The following is an 18,022-nucleotide window of genomic DNA, read 5'->3' as shown; positions in this document are numbered from 1 at the left end:
AGGATGCGACTGCAGCCCGCAGAGCCTTGGGGCAGCAAACGGTGGTGGCTGTGCTACACACAAGGTTTCTACAAGATTTGGGCAGAGCCTGAGTGTGAGGATGCAGAGATAAGCCAGAGCAGAAGGTGATGCCAAGCTGTGTGCCTGGCTGGCAGGGAGAAGGGGGATGACACAGCACCCCAGAAGGAGGTGGGACAGATTCGGTGCCCTTGTCTGGGAGCTGGCAGGAATGCTGCAGAAAACAAAAAGTGCAATTGAGCAGCAGGATCTGGGCTGGAAAAGATGCAGAAGGGGACAGGCAGAGAGGCACCCTGCCAGGCATGCTCAGGATATACAGAGAAGTATTAGGAATGGTTTGGACATCTTTATATTATGAAATCATCTTGGAATTATTCACACTTAAATAAACAAAGTTATATAGATTTACAGGTATGGTATAATTTATGTGCTTTAAACATTATGAGAAACAGATATTATATTCAGTCATTCTATACCACATTTGACAAATGTATGGATGTGCAATTTAAAAGACATGACAGAAATAAAAAAAATTCAAAAATACAAAAAATTCAGCTGATTTCACAAAGCTCTGGTAAGAAGAACTTTGGTTATCAAAGCATTTGTCAAGACTGTGCACACCCACTCTCTGATTTATATAGATATATACAATATGACACTCAGTCAACTTATGTTTAAGGTTACTCTATAAAAACCTTTTTGTGCCCCAAAGGAGAAGAATATGCATGTCCACGCAAGGCAAGTCTGGAAGATGCCAGTGTGCAGCTTTACGCTCTCCACAATACTGAGTCCTCTTTCCTTTTAAAACATGCATAATTAGTAAATTCAATCATAGGGCTAAAAACCATTTGACTTACATTTAGAAACAATAAGACACATTAAAGACTGAAAATGATTTGCAGTGCTTCTGTTCAAACACAAAGCAGTCAAACTCTAATTATTTACAATCTGAATTTTCAATAAGACATCCCAACTGAGTCCTGGCTCTTGGCAACTTGCCACATTGACTAACAAACTTTCACAAGTAAGGTTTGCTCCAGTCATCATGCCTGACATAGGTAATTGGCAGGGGAGTTGGGGGAGGAAGCATTCGGCTTCGCAAGATTCAAAGCTTCCTGGCCTGCCTTCAGCAAAGCATTCAGGAATGTGCTGGTGAGAAGTTGAATGGGACTCTCTGATATACCTTAGGTGACACGTACTCTTAAAGGGAGCTGGTACAGCAGATCACATTTCCAGAGCCTAAGCCTCTGTCTCTCAAGCTCTGCAAAGCAGCAGAATTTGTAGCTCTCATCCTTTTCAGGAGACAGTCACCAGGGGTCAAGGTATGTTGAAGCAGCATTAAATCACAGGGATTATTGCAGAACAGCTGTTCCTTTTCATGAGCCTGTATTTACATAATTCAAAGGATAAGTACAGGCAAGTGAAAATATTAATTTTTTATTGCTCTTTGATCTCCTCTTAAAAAGATTAAAAAAAAAGGCAGTCATGCAGTTGAGGGCCAGAAAGACGATATCTCTGGGATGGCTCTTTGTGCTCGTCTACCAAGCAGTGCCCACACTCTGAGCACAGCCAGCAAGTTAGCGCCCAGGATGCACTTGTTCAAACAACATGGGGAAATCCAGCAAAGGGTGAAAAGTGGCTCACAGGCTCTTTCGGAAGAGGTAAGAGGTATTTACATTTTGCAGAAAACCATAGTTGGAATTAATAATTTGGAGCAGTACTTGGTGCAAACTCAGTGTGGCAGAACTTTGCACTCTGTAAATGTGTCACAGCGTTTTGCCACATGATCATAAACCATAATCACTTTCAAATGTTTATAAATTAAGCTGGTTTTTATTAACTTCCTCTTCAGCCTACAGCTGGTATTTAGTAAAAATATTTCTATTTGCGACAATTTATTAGCTCAGTGGGGGAAAGTCCTCCAGAACACACAAGAAGGGTACTCCCATTTCTGCCTGCCCTTGGCTCCTGCACACCTGCTGGTCCCCTGTGGCCTCATCACTGTGGACAGGGAGCGAGACGGATCCCTCTAATCACCCATGTTTTGGATCCGCCCGCCTACAGGGTCAAGGACTGGACTGCATCATTAGGTTTTTCCCCTGCTGGAGATGGCTTTTTGCTTTTATCAATGTTGGTCTCATTTCAGATCAAAAACGTGAGAGGCCACGGTGTGAATCACTTAACAGGCTGCCTCAGGTCTCAACACTGTATGGGACATCTCCAGCAAAGGCCCAGTGCCTACAGCCTGCAGGACCATATTCCTCCTGCTAAGTGCTCACACACATGGAAACTGTGGTCTTCACCTCTGAGGCATGAGTGGGAAAAGGACATGCAGAGCAAAGATCCACCAGAAATCCATGTGCTCATTTGCATCTCATGGATGTTTCTCCCTCTTGAGAAGCTATACATCACTGTGGAGCTGTTTGCTGCCAAACTCTCCATACAAGCTGCAATAAGGCACAGCCTTCCACCAAATTTACACCACACTGTCTGGTGTTTTTCAGAAAACTTCAGTAGAAATGTCCTAGTCTGGACGATTTCCTTTTACAGATGAGATTATTGTTAGTAGGCAGAGTTCAGTTTATTAAAAAAGAAAAAGCAAACCAACCTCTAGGTAGCCTATAATGCAGTACTTCTGAGGGCTGTTCATTCCACAGGTTGACGAGGCTGTTAATTGCTTGCTGCGACCCAGGAGAAGGTCCCCAATGGCTGGGTGGCAGGACCCAGCATCACAGTCATCCTGTGCATGCTGGAGTCTTACCAGCACTGAGCACAAAGGAAGATCAGAGAGACTAAATTGTTTTGTATATCCAGCAGTATTCTCCAGAGAAAATCAGTTACATCCTAATGTCATAAAGTATCCCTTGCCTGTGCTCCTTTTGTCCTTAATAATATCTTTTAATGGAATATTTAAGAGCTTTGGTAATGAACACACGTGCTGCAAAACTATTATTAAAAATATAGCTAATATATCACAACTCTATGCTAAAACTTAAATCTCAGCACATTATTGTGCAGCAAACCAATCTGCTATGAGTAATAATTTATTATGCTTCCTACCCTGGCACAATCATAGCCAGCCCTCCTGCAGCAGAATCACAGGCATTTCAGTTGACTATGTAAGCAGAGACAGATTTGGTTTAGTTCTGATGATTTCTGATGATTTACAAGTGATAACCCGATAACTGAGACTAGGATTGATGTCTGGGATACTTCAGATTTTCTGATGATTTGCAACGGACCTCCTAGTCCAGTCTCAGAACCCTCCATTGAGACCCCATGGCATGGTCATTAATAATTAAACAGGATAATTCTGACTTCTCTCAGTAATTGCAGGATCTTTTGGTTTATTTTGCCTGAAACAACTTTAAATATTTTTCCTACTATGTTAAGACTTCCCTTACAGGGCCTGTCCTTTTAAACAAGTTCTGTCCTGAAACTCTGAACAGGAATGGGTACCTTGGAGGCTTTATCAGTTCAGCTTTACTTGGCTTAACTTGTTATAAAAGGTGCAGTTAAAAAAAAACCAAAACAATAAATACATGAAGATCCCATGGAACACTAGAAGCAGTAATGCAATTACAGCAGTAAATATACAGTATTTTACAGCCAGGTTTCAGTCTGTGGCTCAGGCTAAACTTCAGATGATGAGTGAAGCTTGACTCTAAGTATACAGCCATGCACATGTTTGGTTAGCCTGTCCTTTATTTATCCAGATCCATGATATTAACTGTCTGGAGATAATGACTGTTCCTTTCAGGATCTGATTCTGACTCAATTACAACAATTACTCGATTAACTTTTCTTTGTATTTAAACATTTCACGTCACTCATAGCTCCGTGGCAGGAGAGCGAGTAATAAGGACACACTGTCCTGTGTGTCTCGATAGTGTACACAAAAGAAGCACTTTAACAAAACCTTAGACAGATATGTAAATCACATGGTAATATTTCAAAATTGGCCTGAACAACTGTAACATCTGTACTTACTGAGGTGTAACAGGATGGCCAGCCCCAGCCTCATGTCTCCCCGTGAAACTCAAACCGATGTCGCTGCAAGAGAAGAACCGGCGGGTCACCCGGTGCTTGGCCTCACCAAGGCAGCCCCTGCACATCGGCTTATCCAAAGCTAGACTTCAGTGAAGCGACAGAGCCATAACAAAAATATAACACTTAAAAGGATACCCTGCTTTGATTTTGTTTTATTAATAATTTCTTCTTACAATTTTCATTACTGAAATCAGGATTAAAAGAGAGATACACCTCACCAGTGCTTTCAGAGAAGACTGTAAAACATATTCACACTTAGTTTAAAGTAAAAACAAAATTCTATCCAGAAAAATATTGTGAGATTTGGATATAAGCTATTTAATCCTTACTAAATTCAGCAGGGCTGTTTGCAGAGATCTAACTCCTTCTCTGGAGGCTCATGTTTCTTGCATTGACTTAAAACAAAGACCAAGGTCCTAAAGAAGATGCCACTGAGAAATGCCTGAAGTTGGGTTCTGTGAATTTTGGCAGAGACAAGATTATAACCACATCTTCTAAGTGCTGTGAGGAAAACACGTAACGTCAGTATCAGTGCAAAAGACTCATACAGGGAAACCTCAGTGTGAACCCAAGAGAGGTTCATTTTGGCATTTACTTCAAACCCTTCCTCTTCCTACTCACCTGGAGGAAAATAAGACTTGCCAACACAAAACCTCTGTTGGAAAAACAGAAGGCAGACATGGGTAAAAAAGACAACCCAGCATCCTGACACCAGCTAGAGCTCACAAACAGCAGCCTGCCCCCCATCTTTGTGCTTTCCACCTCTTTCTCCACCTGCATGCACCAGCGGGTCCAGTGCACCCTGATGCAGCTCCACTGCCAGGGCATCCCCACTTGAGTGTACAAAAAGTGCCACTTCCCGGCTCTGTTCTTGTTCCTCACCTTCATCCAGCCATCACTGTGCTGAATGAGCTATGATGAGCTGGGGAACAAAGCAAAGGCACTCCAAGTATTTCAGATGTTATGGTAAGACTAATCTTGGAAGTTATACGTCCCAGTCTCTACCCTAACACTACAATATTCAACATCAGTGACGCTCTTTAAAGATGACTCACTTTAAAAGGGAAGCAAGGACTGGCAAAACCTCAACATGCTTTAGTTTCATGCTTAGCAGAAAAATTAAACACCGAAGAGGTCTTACCTGGTTTTCAGACAGCCAAGTGTTTCAGCTGGAAATGAGCAGAGCCGACTGAGGGAAGCAAGCAAAGGCATACCCGCACACTTCAGCTGGAGAAGATAGTATGTCCCCCCAGGCACTGAGGTGTAGGTGAGAATGAGACCCAGCCTACAGCCTGCCAAAGGCTTGATTTGTGAACGCTTCCTGCCAGGGCTTCTGGCATCAGCAAATCTGTGCAGTGAAAGAAAATTGTGACAGGTTAAATTAACAGCAGAAAAAGTTCATGCAACTGAAAAGAGAAGGCTGGGATTCTTAAAGTACTGGCAAACAACTGTTCAGTTGGTCCAGTTTGCAACCAAACATTTAAGTCTTTACAGCTATTTAACATCAGAAGTCTAGTGGCACTGGTTTATCTGAACATAGGCTAGAAAGGACGACTCCTCACAGCAGGTGTGCAAATGGTCTGTCAGGGCTTATTTAGGGTTTTGAGGTGACTGTAAACATCTCCACCTGAAAGCTGTGATTGCACCCATGTGACATTTTGAGCCAGCTTCAAATTAACTCAAGCTCTGGATCACTGCTGTGAGCACCAGGTTTTTTTCAATTTCAAGCTAAATACAACATGGCAAACAGAGTTCCAGCTTTGCGCTTTAGCTTCAGCTCTGCCTGGAACCACTCCGAGCCACAGACCCAGGGCAGGGGCTGTGCAGGGCACCCCACGGTCACGGGGAACATGGTGATGGAGCAGCTCCACAATGGAGCTCACCAGCTCACACACATCACTGGCCACTGGTGTCTGATGTTTTTGTTGAAACCTGTGATGCTTTGGTTCCAGTTTTCTGAATGACAGGCTGTCTTGGATGAACTTTTTTAGTTGTGGTATATTTGTTATCAGTTCTCCTCTGATTGATTGTAAGGATTAATTAATGATTGTGTCTGGGAAATATCAGCACATCCTCAAATACAAGGTTTTCTAAATGTATTAAATATATATCTTCACTGCTTTTCATTTGGTAGCTCCTGTTGTTTCAGAGAAAAAAAAAAAAATAACACAAAAAATCCCCCCAAACCACAAAACTCCCCAAATCCACATAACAAAATAAATACATGCTTTTTAATCTTATTGCAGTGTGTAGGTACTAAGTATCCTCTGCCATTACTATGATTGTTCACTCTACCAGAAATAACTCATATACTTACATTTTTGGAAATCATCTTCCCCAAGTGCACATGGAAATTACTTGTGGGAGACTTTTTTTCAGGCTAATTTAATCTGCATCTGGTTTGTATTCATGCATGATTAATTACTCTACAGATGGTTTATATTTAATGGGTTTCAATATTAAGAAATAAAATACTAAATGATATATTAATATATTAATTTTACTTTTAATGTATAAGCAGTATGTCAAGCACTCTCTGAAAGAGAGATATATAACTGAAGAAAGTATTATTATTATGATGCTAGTAAATTACAGAATGGTTGACATTTTATTAGCATATTTGGTAGTGAATTCAGATTTTGTTACAGAGAAGTTATGTGAGAAGTAAATATCAAGGAAGATTTATTTGCAGAATATAGTCAGTCCTGTGTTTTGATTTATGTAGGACCCCAAACAAGAAGGAGGTTTCAAACTGCTTGAGGCAGGGATTAAGAAACTTCTTTCTTTCTTCTTTAATCTCTGCACTGGTAAAGGATCTGGATTTATAATGCATCACTCATCCCATGCTGGCTGGAGGGCAGATAACATTGGTGCATGGTTTTTCAAGTCATCACAGGTCCTACAGTTGTCATTTCTTAGGCCCAAGGCATATCCGTAATACAAAGGAGAGGAATTGCTCACACTTCAGCATATATTCCCTTCTCAGACACCAGCCAACAGCAAGGGAAGGTGGCCAGCGTGGAGGCACCAGCCCTGCTTCAGAGCCTGGCCCTGGATGCTGCCTGACCAGCAGCTGGCACCAGCCTGTACCGATCTGCACTTTCCTCCAAGGGACATTCTGAATAAAAACGTCTCTTTGGGTACATGGATTCTTTCCCCTGTAATTAAAACGTGAAAAACATCCAGGAAAAAAAAAAAATCTGGTTTTCTTTAACGTTTCAATATGAAATAAAATTATTTAAGCCTGGGATTATTCTCAGCATGTGAAAAATAAATATTTAATCTAAACAAATCACCTGGACTTCCTTTAGAGTAAATGGAGAAAGACAGGAACCCCTATAGGGTCCATCCTACCACCTTCTTTAGATACACACCTTAAAGGCATAAATCCTCTTTTGGAGATATCTGCTGCTTTCCTTTGGTCATACGCAGCCCAGTTCCCTATATTAAGACAGGTGCCAGTATTTTAGGCAGCTAAAATGTACTGAGATGAATCCCATGCATAAAGAACTGGCCAAAATCATAAATTAAATCTTGCTACATTTGTGTCTCTCCTCTTTTGCTTCTGCTCTAATTTCCTCAAGTGTATCTTATGCTTAAAGAGCAATTTCTCAAAGGCGAAGTCTGTGCATTTCTCGGTTTTCTACACATTGGGAGAATGGAGCACTGAATAATAAAACCAGAATGAAGTATAAGCTTACAATAAAATAAGAGAAGTATTTGATTTGACAGATCAGATCACAAGAGAGCTAAGGACAGCAGAAGAGTACGCTGTGAAAATCAGGGTAGGCATGGAGAGAGGCCACCATCTCCCGTGGCCTCTTCACCTCCGCATCCCACCGGCCAGCTGCTACTCCATACCTTGCATCCTGGAGCAAACAGCTACTTCAAAAATAGTGTTTAACAATTGCTTAAAAGAGCTTTTCCACATTCCAGAACAATGTAAAGTCTATAATTCATGAGAAGCTTCTTCATTTTCTAACAGCCACAGCACCTCATGGTCCCCTTCACCTTTTGTGTGCAAGTCAGGTGTTTGAAGTCTTTCTTTTTTCCACCACAAACAAGAAATGCAATTTTAACTTGAATATTATCTCCCTGGCAGGCACAGCATTGCTGATAGTAGTCATCAACACTTAAGGCAAAAAAGACAGAGCGAATGATGAACTGTACTGTTTCAACACAGTGTGATTTTCAAAATGCTATTCAAGATATATATATAGTCAAGACACAATAGTTAATGTTATTTCCTAAGGTCCTGACATTTCCAAGCTGGCAGTACAACTGGCAGGATGAGAAGTTTGTCACATTCCTTGTGGTGATCTTACATTAGTTTACTCAGAATGGGTGACTTCATGCAGAACAACTGACAAGGTTGTTTCTAGGAACCTTTTCACATCACTAAACAAAAGTGCTTGATATTTTTCACTTTTCATTGCTTTACTGGCCTATTAATCAGAAGTAATTATTCTCCCTAAGTACAAGAGAAAAATAGATTATTGCACATGAAAACACAGCAGAGGGGACTAGAAAGAAAAGGGAAAAAAAAAAAAGGGAATATGCTCAGGCAGAAACAACTGAAGACACATACGAGGAAAATGAAGCAAGAGTTTTTCCAAACTGCACAAGGTGTTGCAGCCTGGTCTCCAAGGCTGCCTCTGGCCCCTCTTCCTCTCCTTCCCTCAAATACCACTCCTCCTTTGGCATGCCCAGCTCTTTTCTTGCACATAGTGAGATTTCCACAGCTGTTGGCTCTGCTATAGGTTTTGAGACACCAACAATGACCCAGATGGAAGAAGTGCTTCACCCTGTGGCATTTGTTCCTACAAGTTGTTGTCACCCGCAGTTGCCCTGGGGCATTCTGCTGTGTCCCTGCTGACCTTCCACTGGGGAACACAAGAAAAGTATACCAAGGAAAGCAGATTCACCATGTCAAGCACACTCTCTGAGCTGCTGGCTTTATTCAGCTCCATTAAGTCCACACACAAGTTTCCTCCATCATTATGAGGAGAAAATTGCATTTTGAGGCTTTAACAGAAGTGCTGTAGTATATATATATGTAAACCCCATAACTGTAGGAATTAACCATGCACGTTTCTTTTCTAAAACAGGGTCTCCACTAAAAAATGGCTATTTTTAAAGACAACTTAACCATTTTTAAGTAATTTGTTAAATTACTTTCTTCAACGAAACAAAAACTGCAGAGTACACACAACACAAGCCAGATGGTATGGTCCTTCCAACTCTGCCAACAGATTGACTTGAGCAGCACGAATAGCAGTTGTTGAATTAGATTTATCTATACGCTTTCAAAGAGTCAGTCATATTTTGTTCTAAAATATCAATCTATATTTTGGCAAACAACAGACCAAAGAAATTCCTTAGTAAACCAGGGATTAAAATTCTATTATAGCTTTAAAGTGCAATTTGTATGAGGACAATACACACAAGAGCTAGGATGGTGGCAATGGTGTTTCACATAACAGCCACTATCCTGAAACATAAAATAATGCAGCTTCTCAGTGGAAAGCTTTATCCAGCACAGTATCTGTTAATAGGGCATAACAGTGCTCTTATTCTGCTAATGGTCTCTGTACTGTTGAAAGCGCTAACAAAAGATTGTCCCATTTTTATTCACCCATATTTGTGGCAATGTTCTGTTTTAAATCCCTATTATTAGATTTTTCATACCTGTCAGCCTAAATTATCTTAAGTGTTTTTCTCTAGGTTAAAGGAAATTCTTCTATAAAGGTTAAACTGATGTTGTTTAGAAATTACCCTCAGCTCAGAAAATCTCTCTGGCCCCTGAAGAACCTTTGAGGCCAACTGGCTTAGAAACATTTTGTTACCAATGCAGAAACCTTCCATGCTGTAGTCTGTTTGGGAATTAAGGTGTATTTTTTTTGGTTTTGTTTTGTTTTTGGGGGGTGTAATAAACAAAATTGCATCCACTGGAGAACAGCAGCAGCAAGAACATCCACTGCAGAGCCACCAAAGCCTGGTGGTCAGAGAGCTCCCACGGGAGCCACCGGCTTCTGTCCTCCAGTCAGAAGCACGAAGTGAAACTGTCAGGGGGAGCATCTGAACTACTTGTTTCTGAAACAGAAGTCTGCCCTCATAGTTTCTCCTTATTTTTTATGAGACCCGAAAAATTAAATATTTTGGTTTAGATTGACCTGGAATAAAACAATTTTAATTCATTTTGGTTAGCAAACCTGAGATGGACTGAAAACCACTTTTCTTTCTCATTACTTCATTGGTTGGAAGAAATGATTTATTTCTCACATAATTAGAAAACAAAAGTAGCGTAAAAGCACTAAAAATCTGATGAAGTATATTTAGACTGAAAGGAATAAAGCTGGACAGCGAGTGTGCTTCAGGAAGCTGTGGAAAGGTCTGCATGGGTATAATAACTGGGAGATTTGACGTTTTCTACCTGTGATCACCAATGTGTGTGATACACACGGTGTCCGGCTGTGACCACAACAGCGCTCTCTCACACAGCCCCTCTCCCATGGTCACCCGGGAGGTCCCTGGTTGCAGAAGACAAACATGGGAGAGTGAACAGGCATTAGATGTACCAGAGCTCAGTCAAAGGGCTCAACAGCAACCCTTGCCTAGTTTGGCAATATAAACAGCTAAACTGACAGTTTGGAGATTCTTGGTTTTCAGTCCCAAGTGAAATTCAATACAAAGGCTTCTGGGGAGTATTTAAATCTATCAAAATAGGCATTAATTACCTAAAAGTATGACAGAATGATGGCTGGCTGGCTATCAGCTGTTTAATTTTACCTGTGTCTGTTCTGTAACAGGACAGATCTTGATCTTCCCAGGATCAAGAATATATAACTTCTGCTTTATCTTTCCCTCAAGTATTTAATTATACCAGATGGGAGAAAGTAGAAAAATTGATGTCTCCCTTCACTTTCCTGATCTCCCCTTGTCATTTGGAAGGGAAGTGTTGTCATCAGCAGGCAGGAGCAGCTGGGTACAATGGAAACCCAGCCAAGCGCAGAAAATGCCAGCAGCAAACCTGGAGAGAAGGAAATACCTCTTGCTTTCAAATGCTATGACTGAGGCAGTTCCTTCTTGGCAGAAGGCATCAGGAAGAAATATTTCCCTCGCTGACCATCTGTGCAGAGCACATTTCAACAGCAATTGGTTTGTTTGTACATTGCCCATCCTTTCTCACAAGCCAGTTTGTGACCATCACCCCGAGCTCCCTGCAGCAGAGTTAAGGCAGTAGGTATCTGTGAGCACCAAGCCCAGTGGCACTTCAAGCTCTCCGCTGTATCTTGACGGGTATGCAGCCTGCAACAGAAAACAGGGTAGAAAAGGACCAGAGTTTTGGGGAAGCCCAGGTCATTTTGAAGTTGGTGACTGAGAGGGAGGAGAAGCAATTGATCTAGTAAATCTGGCAGGGAAAAGACTTAATGTTTTGAGAAAGTCCACAGGTCTCATAGGGACACAGACTGGCCAAGGAAGATGTGGAGAGAGCTGGGCTGGGGATTACAGAGATGTTGGAAGCTGTAGCTGGAAGCTGCGGCTTAATCAGATGGACATGACAGAAGTGCCGCGCACTAGAGTTGGGAAAAAAGTACTGTCACCCAGGAGCAGATGCTGAAGAAAACAAGGCTTACCAGGGCTGCAGGGTCTCCACTCACTGCATGGGCAGGTCTATGCAGGAACACAACGTCTTTTAGAACAGCTGGGATGCAATGGACTACTGCACATCTTGTGGTGCTCACGTAGGAGTATCTGGTCCCCTTCAGATTGCCTTGCAGACATGTCCTAAAAATTAATTGGAACCCTGGTGATTGCCAGATTACACTTAGACTAGATAAACCCTAATTAACAGTTGTTATCATTGCTAGGTTCAGCTCTCACCAATCATATTAAATTTGCCAGGGAAACCAACGGGCATGGTTAAAAAAAACCAAAACAAAACAGACCACAAAAACCACCAAAACAGGGAGTTAACAGTCTTTATTATAAAAATCAAAAGAATATTCTTGTAAAGCAAAACCTTCCTAGCAATTTGCCAAGATTTTCTTACAACCTGCTGGGCCTGGCAGAACATCAAGGGACAATTTTCAAGAAAACTCTAAAGATTTCCATACTTACCTGCAAAGATTTCACAATAAATTTGGGGAACCCTGTTTTTATCAACTTAGATGTGTGCTACTAGTATATAGGTAACACCACAAGTATCACAACAACTTGAAAAGTTTTCATAAAATATTAGTAAGACTATGTCAACTTATTATTTATTAATATCCTAGCATCAAATCAGCTCTCATATGGCTTATCCAGACTTCTTCCAAACCCTGTTTTTTATGCAATTAACAAATAGAAATGCCTTTTAACTCTATCAAAGGCAAATCATTCACATCACTCCACTATGCCAGCCAACACTGTTCTCAACTAGGCAGACCTGCAGAAGCCCAAATCCTTCATACCATTCAGGTTTTTAAGACCAGTGATACTTTTCAAGACTAAGCTTCATGCTGGGACACAGCAAACTTGTAGCAAAGGACTAAAAAAAAAGATAATTAATACAACTGCAAATAAACATTGAGAAACCTATTTATTAATGGTCATGCGATTTTTTCACAAACCAAAGAATGGAAAACAGGATATCAAAATCAAAGAAATACTGAATGTCACAATGTACACTAGGGTGTCTTTGTTTCCTGATAGTTGTTGGCCTTGTCCTGAGCATTTAGACAATTCAAGAAGCCAGTATGTGAAAGGATTAGTGTTTTTATGCAACTTAATCAATTATCAGAATATTTCTGTTTTGTAATCATGATCTAATTACTAAAAATAGCCAAGTGGTGATAGATCAGGATTTATTACTAACCTGACATTTGTAATCTAGACAGGAATTCAGCTGAGTGACTGATGTTCCCCTCCTCCCCACACCATACAATCTATCAACAACATATAGCAAATCTCTGCTGAATTAAAGACACAGCTTCGAATTAGTTATCTGTCTACACCAAACAATTTAGATTCTTGGGGGGAAAAAACCCACAACAACAACAACAAAAAAACCCCACAACAAACCAAGATTACACAGTAGCATTTTTAACTGCAGCGCTTCATTCAGTACAGTTCTTATTCCAGCTCCCCTGTGAGTGAAGTTTGAGCCTCATTAAGCAGCTGTTCTAAATTGCATTTTAAATGTTATCTATGTCACATATTTTCAAAAGAAGAATTAGAATTGATATCCCTTAAACAATTCATAGCGACAAATAATTTGGGATCCTCTATTAAAACAGGGGCTATTTTGTAAAACAGTGTTGTCCTATTTACACAATGAATTAACAGAAAATAGGATTGTTTCAGATAGCTTAAGTAGCTTTAACATATTTTTCCTTTTGGTGAACTGGACTGTTCTGCCTTTTGAGACTCTGAAAAAGACGTTGTCAAGAAAACCAGAAGCGGGATGGAGTTGGAAAAACTATGTAGGAGATTAGTGATCCATGCCTCCTTTCATTTATTTAAACCGGCTACTGATGCACCAAGAAAATGGAAGACTGCAAATAAATACCACCACAATGACAGCCACTTGCATTACTGCATTGCCACTCCTGCCCACAGAGGGACGGTAACGCTGCCCAGGTCTTGGGCAAGTAACCAGCACCTCTGGACACAGGAGTTGCCACCGTAGTGACCGGTAGGGTGAGCTGATGGTGGGACTGCAAGCTCCTGCTCCTTGCCTGGCGGCTGCCTCTGATGAGCCCTCACCAGCCTGCACCTCCACCCTGACTGGCAGGGTGTCCCTTCACTGGGCAGACAGACGTACACGTGGCGATCTGTGACTCCAGAAACCGGTTTCAAGCATTAGCTAAAGTGGGGGCCGTACAAACGCCGAAATCTTCCTGCGATCTAACAGCTCCATGGCCGAAGAGGCGGGCGCCGGGCACAGCCGCCCTGAGGCAACACGGCGGGACCGGCGGCCGGGCGGCAGCGCGCAGGGCCCCGCTCCGAGGGGGCCCGCGGTTCACCCAGCACCTTCTTGCACGGCACAAGACGGACTCTGGCAACCGACAGCGCGACTCCGGACAGGCACGGCGGCGGCCGGCTCCCCCCAGCGCCCGGCGAGGGCCAGGCAGGCAGGAGCGCCCCTTCCCGCCACCTTGTCTCGCCCGTTCCTGCGAGCGTGGTTCTTCCTGATTGGCCGAGGGCACCTCCCGCCGCCATGGCCGCGCTGGGGCGCCCGGCAGCGGCGCGGAGTCCGATCCCCTGACAGCCGACCCTCATCTCCCCACACCGGCATCCCTCCCCGCCCTCATTGCCCCCTAACGGCAACAGCCACCACCACTCACCCTCTAAATCTCCCAATCCCTCCAGGCCCCCTCCCCGGACTAATTTTCTTCCCCTCCACCCCCTTTCCAGCCACTCCCACCCCCTCATTTTCATATTCGCTGTTCTGCACCTGAGTCTCCTCCTCCTCTTTCCTAAATGCCACCTCGATGCCTCCACGTTCCGGTAAAGCGGCTGCTCGCTGCCCTTCACCCCGGCCTCGCCTTGTCCCCGCGCGCTGCCCCTCTCCCCTCCCGCTGCCCCGGGCCCTCCCGGTCACCCCCGCTGCCCGCCCGCTTCTCTCGCTCTTTCTGGGGAACAGCTTCATCGCGCCTTTCCAGCCGTCGCGACGCACCTGTGCAGGCGGCTGTAGAGCAGCGGACGGGGCTCGGGTTTGGTCCCGAGGTGCTGTAGCCGAGTTTCTAGTCTTGTCTTATGTACCTTGCATACGGCTTCCAGCACGGTAACGCCGAGGTGTGTTGGAGCGCAGGTGGGAGATCTCCGCATGTTTACATCTGCTCCTCTTGTTTGCTCTTCCTACTATCTTTGGTATCAATGTGTTCCACAGCCTAATACTACTGGGATTATTTTTTTTTCTGTCCTGCTTCATTTGTGGTTTGCTAAAGTGTATGGATATGAAACATCTTATGTGATTTCCCTTATTTGCACACATCAAGGGACATCATAAATCACCAGCATTAAAAAGTGCTGGGCTTTTTGGCAGGGCAGCTGTATTTTTACATAGACGACTGCACTCAATTCTCAGGGTGCTTTGGGATCTTGTTAAACACCGTAGTCAAACAAATGTGTATGAAGCAGCAGCTGGGGAGCAGCCCCTTGGCCTGCCTGCCTGGCTTGCAGTTTACAGCTGGATTTCTTCCCCTTTCCCTTTTTTTTTTTCAGAGCTTCCTTTTTTTTTATTTCCCCCTGCTCCATTCAGGCTCTCAAAGGTAATTTGGCAGGTGTTCATAGGCTACCACCATTAAGGTGTGATCAGGAGAGTAGAAAATGAGCATATAGGGACGTAAGGACAGGAGCACAGTTTGAAACAGAGTAGTCTGGTACTTGATGGATGCAGAATGATCACTGTTCCGTTACTTCAATGCAGTGTAATGCACAGTGTTGTCACTATATCATTTTCTCTTTTTCTTACATTCTGAAAAATGTATACTGCATTTGCCCTCAAAATCCTGTGGAGACATCTGTAGTTAAAAATATGACTGTAATGCTGCAAAGCTGCAAGCGGTTTTGTCCCATGCCACTTCTCCTCCATAAGAGGCATCTCAAGGTGGCGTCAAGCACTAATGCCAAAACAGTTTTTGTCTGTGAGCGGCTTGGACTGCTTTAGTTCATAGCCTGTGAGAACATCTGCTGAGCATCTCTGATGCACAGCTAATAACCAGATATGTCGGTTGCTCTTTTCAGGCCTCAGTGCTGAGAGCATTTCAAGGGAAAATAAGGCTTAGGCAGTGAAATCCCTGGCTGCTGAATTATACCCTACAACCACTGGCATGTCAATATAAGAGCTTTCAGTGCTATAGCTAAAGCTGTCTGCTGTTTCTGAGATGAGCGGAAAAATGTACAGATAAATTTATTTTCTGCCTGGTTATTTATCTCTTGTAGGATCGTTCTCCCACCCTCTTCTTCTTTCTGACTCTCCAATCCAATCGTTATTCTAGTTGCCAAAATGATCAAAACAGACAGATCAGAATTCAGTGAGAACATTGGTGTATTGCTGTATCTTCCTTCCTTCCTTGAAATCCACTATCTGCCTATCCCTAAAAGGAAAAAAAAAAATTACTATTTGAATCTGTTTGTACTACTTTATTGGTTTTAGGTTCCTTTCATTCTCAAGTGCTGTAGATTCCAAAACAAAGTTGTTTTACTCAAATTGGCATGCTACTTGAGACTATGTGGATATACTTTTTCCTCTAAGCCATTAAAAAGAGCAAATCTGTATTAATGCTGTGGAACTCAGCACTTTCTGTGTTTCTGGTGTGTGGGTTTTATCTGCTTGCCTCATTATAAGAAATGGTGGAGTCTTCAGTCTCTCTCTGATCTATGAATCTAAGTGTTTGGAATAATGCTTTTATTTTTAAAAAATCTTATGTGGACCACTTTTCTTTGAATAATTTTGATGTCACTGAAGATGTCAGTACTTCTCAAAAGATATTGGTGAGCCCCTTTTTTGGTTGTAGGAAGATGTCTGGGTTGGGTCAGCCAGCTGTGGACTTGGGGGCAGAGTGGCAGTACCATGATGTAACCCCGTTGTAAGTCTGTTTTGATAGCAGGGCAGTTGTAAAGAGCACAGGGAACACCAACACAGAGGAGAATGAATTGCTGCAATTTTAAAGAAAAATCTGGAGATAAACTAACAATGCTCTTATTAAGAGGTGAGGTGTTTGGTGAGAGGCGGTGCCTTTTTATTAGCTCCACAGGGAAAATAACAGGTATTTTGGTTATAAATAGCGCTCTTTTTTTCTCTCCGGTACTGAAGACTGTCTTGTGAGCTTAAAATCTGTTTTACCCCACTATTACAGCCCACTGTCTTTCCCCTCATAGTTAACCCGAAAGAAGGTAATTGCCTCTTTTCAAACATTGTCTGCTTTTATATACATGGTGTCTAAAATAGTATTACCACTGCAAGCCAGGTTATAGTTATTTTCCAATATGGTTTTGGAGACACTTGATACACATAATTTTAAACCATCACTCAGTAACTCGCAGCTTCACAAATTCTTCACGATATCTACTTTCCTTCTTTGGAGCAGCGTGTTCCTTCTGTTCGGATGTTGCTGTGCGGGTGGCTCTGGACTCCGGCGCTGCAGGAAGCCCCGGCCACCTGAAGGCTCCGCCGCGGGGCTGTGCGGGGAGCGAAGCTGCGGCCCGTGTTTCACGGCTCCAGGGATCGGCTGTTCCCGGCTCTGAGGGGCCGCCGCCGCTCCCTCCGAGCCGTGCGGGCGCGGAACAACGTCCATTTTTTTCCCACATACACGTATTTTTGCTGATTCCTCCCCGCCGCTTCCCGGCCGCCGCGGGGGCGGGCGCCGCGTGCCCGTGAGCGGCGAGCATGCGCGCAGGCGGGGCGGGCGGGGCGCCGCCACCGCTCCCGTCGGCCTGTGCCTCCCGCCGGGCGTCGGCGGCGGAGCCAGCCCGCCGCGGGCCACGCGCGCTGCCATGGTCAGCGCGGCGGGCGCCGAGCAGAGCGTTGCGGCGGCTCCCTCCTTTCCGGATTCGCCCGCGGCGCTGGGTAACGGCGAGAGAAGCGAGAGGTAGGGAAGGGCGGGGGTGAGGTGGTCGGTGCGGCCTGTCCTGTCCCGCGGCTGCCCGGTGCCCGGCTGCGGGCCTGCGCCCGCCTCAGCGCGGCGGCGGCGGCCGGGAGCGCCCGCGGCCCGCACCGGCGTGTGGGCTCCGAGCTGGCGGCCGCCTCCCGGGCCTCCCTCAGCATGGGCGGCTGCTTGCGGGGCCCCCGGAGGGGGTTCGGGCGTGGGTCGGCTCCACGGTGTGGAATTGGGTGTCCAGGCGTGCACCGGTAGCGGCTTCGCTTCCACGTTGTGTGAGTGAGAGAGAAGCGCCCGAGCCCCTCAGGTGGGTCTGGGTTGGAGTCGCTTTGCGGGTGTGCTCTAGTCTCAAGTGGCGTTTGTGC

At 44.0% G+C, this 18,022-nt stretch overlaps 2 protein-coding genes across 15 annotated transcripts in view; one reads left to right on the top strand and one right to left on the bottom strand.

The window, feature by feature from the left end:
* LAMB4 (laminin subunit beta 4) overlaps positions 1-14,453 on the bottom strand; it is a 54,664-nt gene extending 40,211 nt beyond the window's left edge. For 3 of the 8 annotated variants that reach the window (XR_010469614.1, XR_010469615.1, XM_065049011.1), the window contains exons 1-6: positions 11,117-11,253; positions 10,502-10,598; positions 8,394-8,539; positions 5,210-5,416; positions 4,009-4,071; positions 2,627-2,784 (exon numbers count right to left, since the gene is read on the bottom strand). Coding sequence is in view for 6 of the 8 variants with exons in the window: in XM_065049011.1 (XP_064905083.1) it covers positions 2,627-2,784; positions 4,009-4,042 (192 nt within the window). In the remaining 2 variants the exon portion in view is untranslated. Of the gene's footprint in view, positions 1-2,626; positions 2,785-4,008; positions 4,072-4,397; positions 4,524-4,689; positions 4,724-5,209; positions 5,638-8,393; positions 8,540-10,501; positions 10,599-11,116; positions 11,377-11,705; positions 11,857-14,399 lie in introns of those variants that run through there. The other 5 variants (XM_065049012.1, XM_065049014.1, XM_065049016.1 and 2 more) reach the window with 5 other exon arrangements.
* Positions 14,246-18,022, top strand: part of ERGIC2 (ERGIC and golgi 2) — a 37,323-nt gene continuing 33,546 nt past the window's right edge. For 2 of the 7 annotated variants that reach the window (XR_010469616.1, XR_010469617.1), the window contains exon 1: positions 17,464-17,648. The gene's annotated coding sequence lies outside the window, so the exon portion shown is untranslated. Of the gene's footprint in view, positions 14,867-17,452; positions 17,649-18,022 lie in introns of those variants that run through there. The other 5 variants (XM_021300947.2, XM_005498105.4, XM_065049023.1 and 2 more) reach the window with 5 other exon arrangements.

This window comes from Columba livia, chromosome 1 (genome assembly GCF_036013475.1).
Source record: "Columba livia isolate bColLiv1 breed racing homer chromosome 1, bColLiv1.pat.W.v2, whole genome shotgun sequence".
NCBI lineage: Eukaryota > Metazoa > Chordata > Aves > Columbiformes > Columbidae > Columba > Columba livia.
Note: the sequence above shows the minus strand (reverse complement) of the source record. Positions and strands in the feature narration are given on the sequence as shown.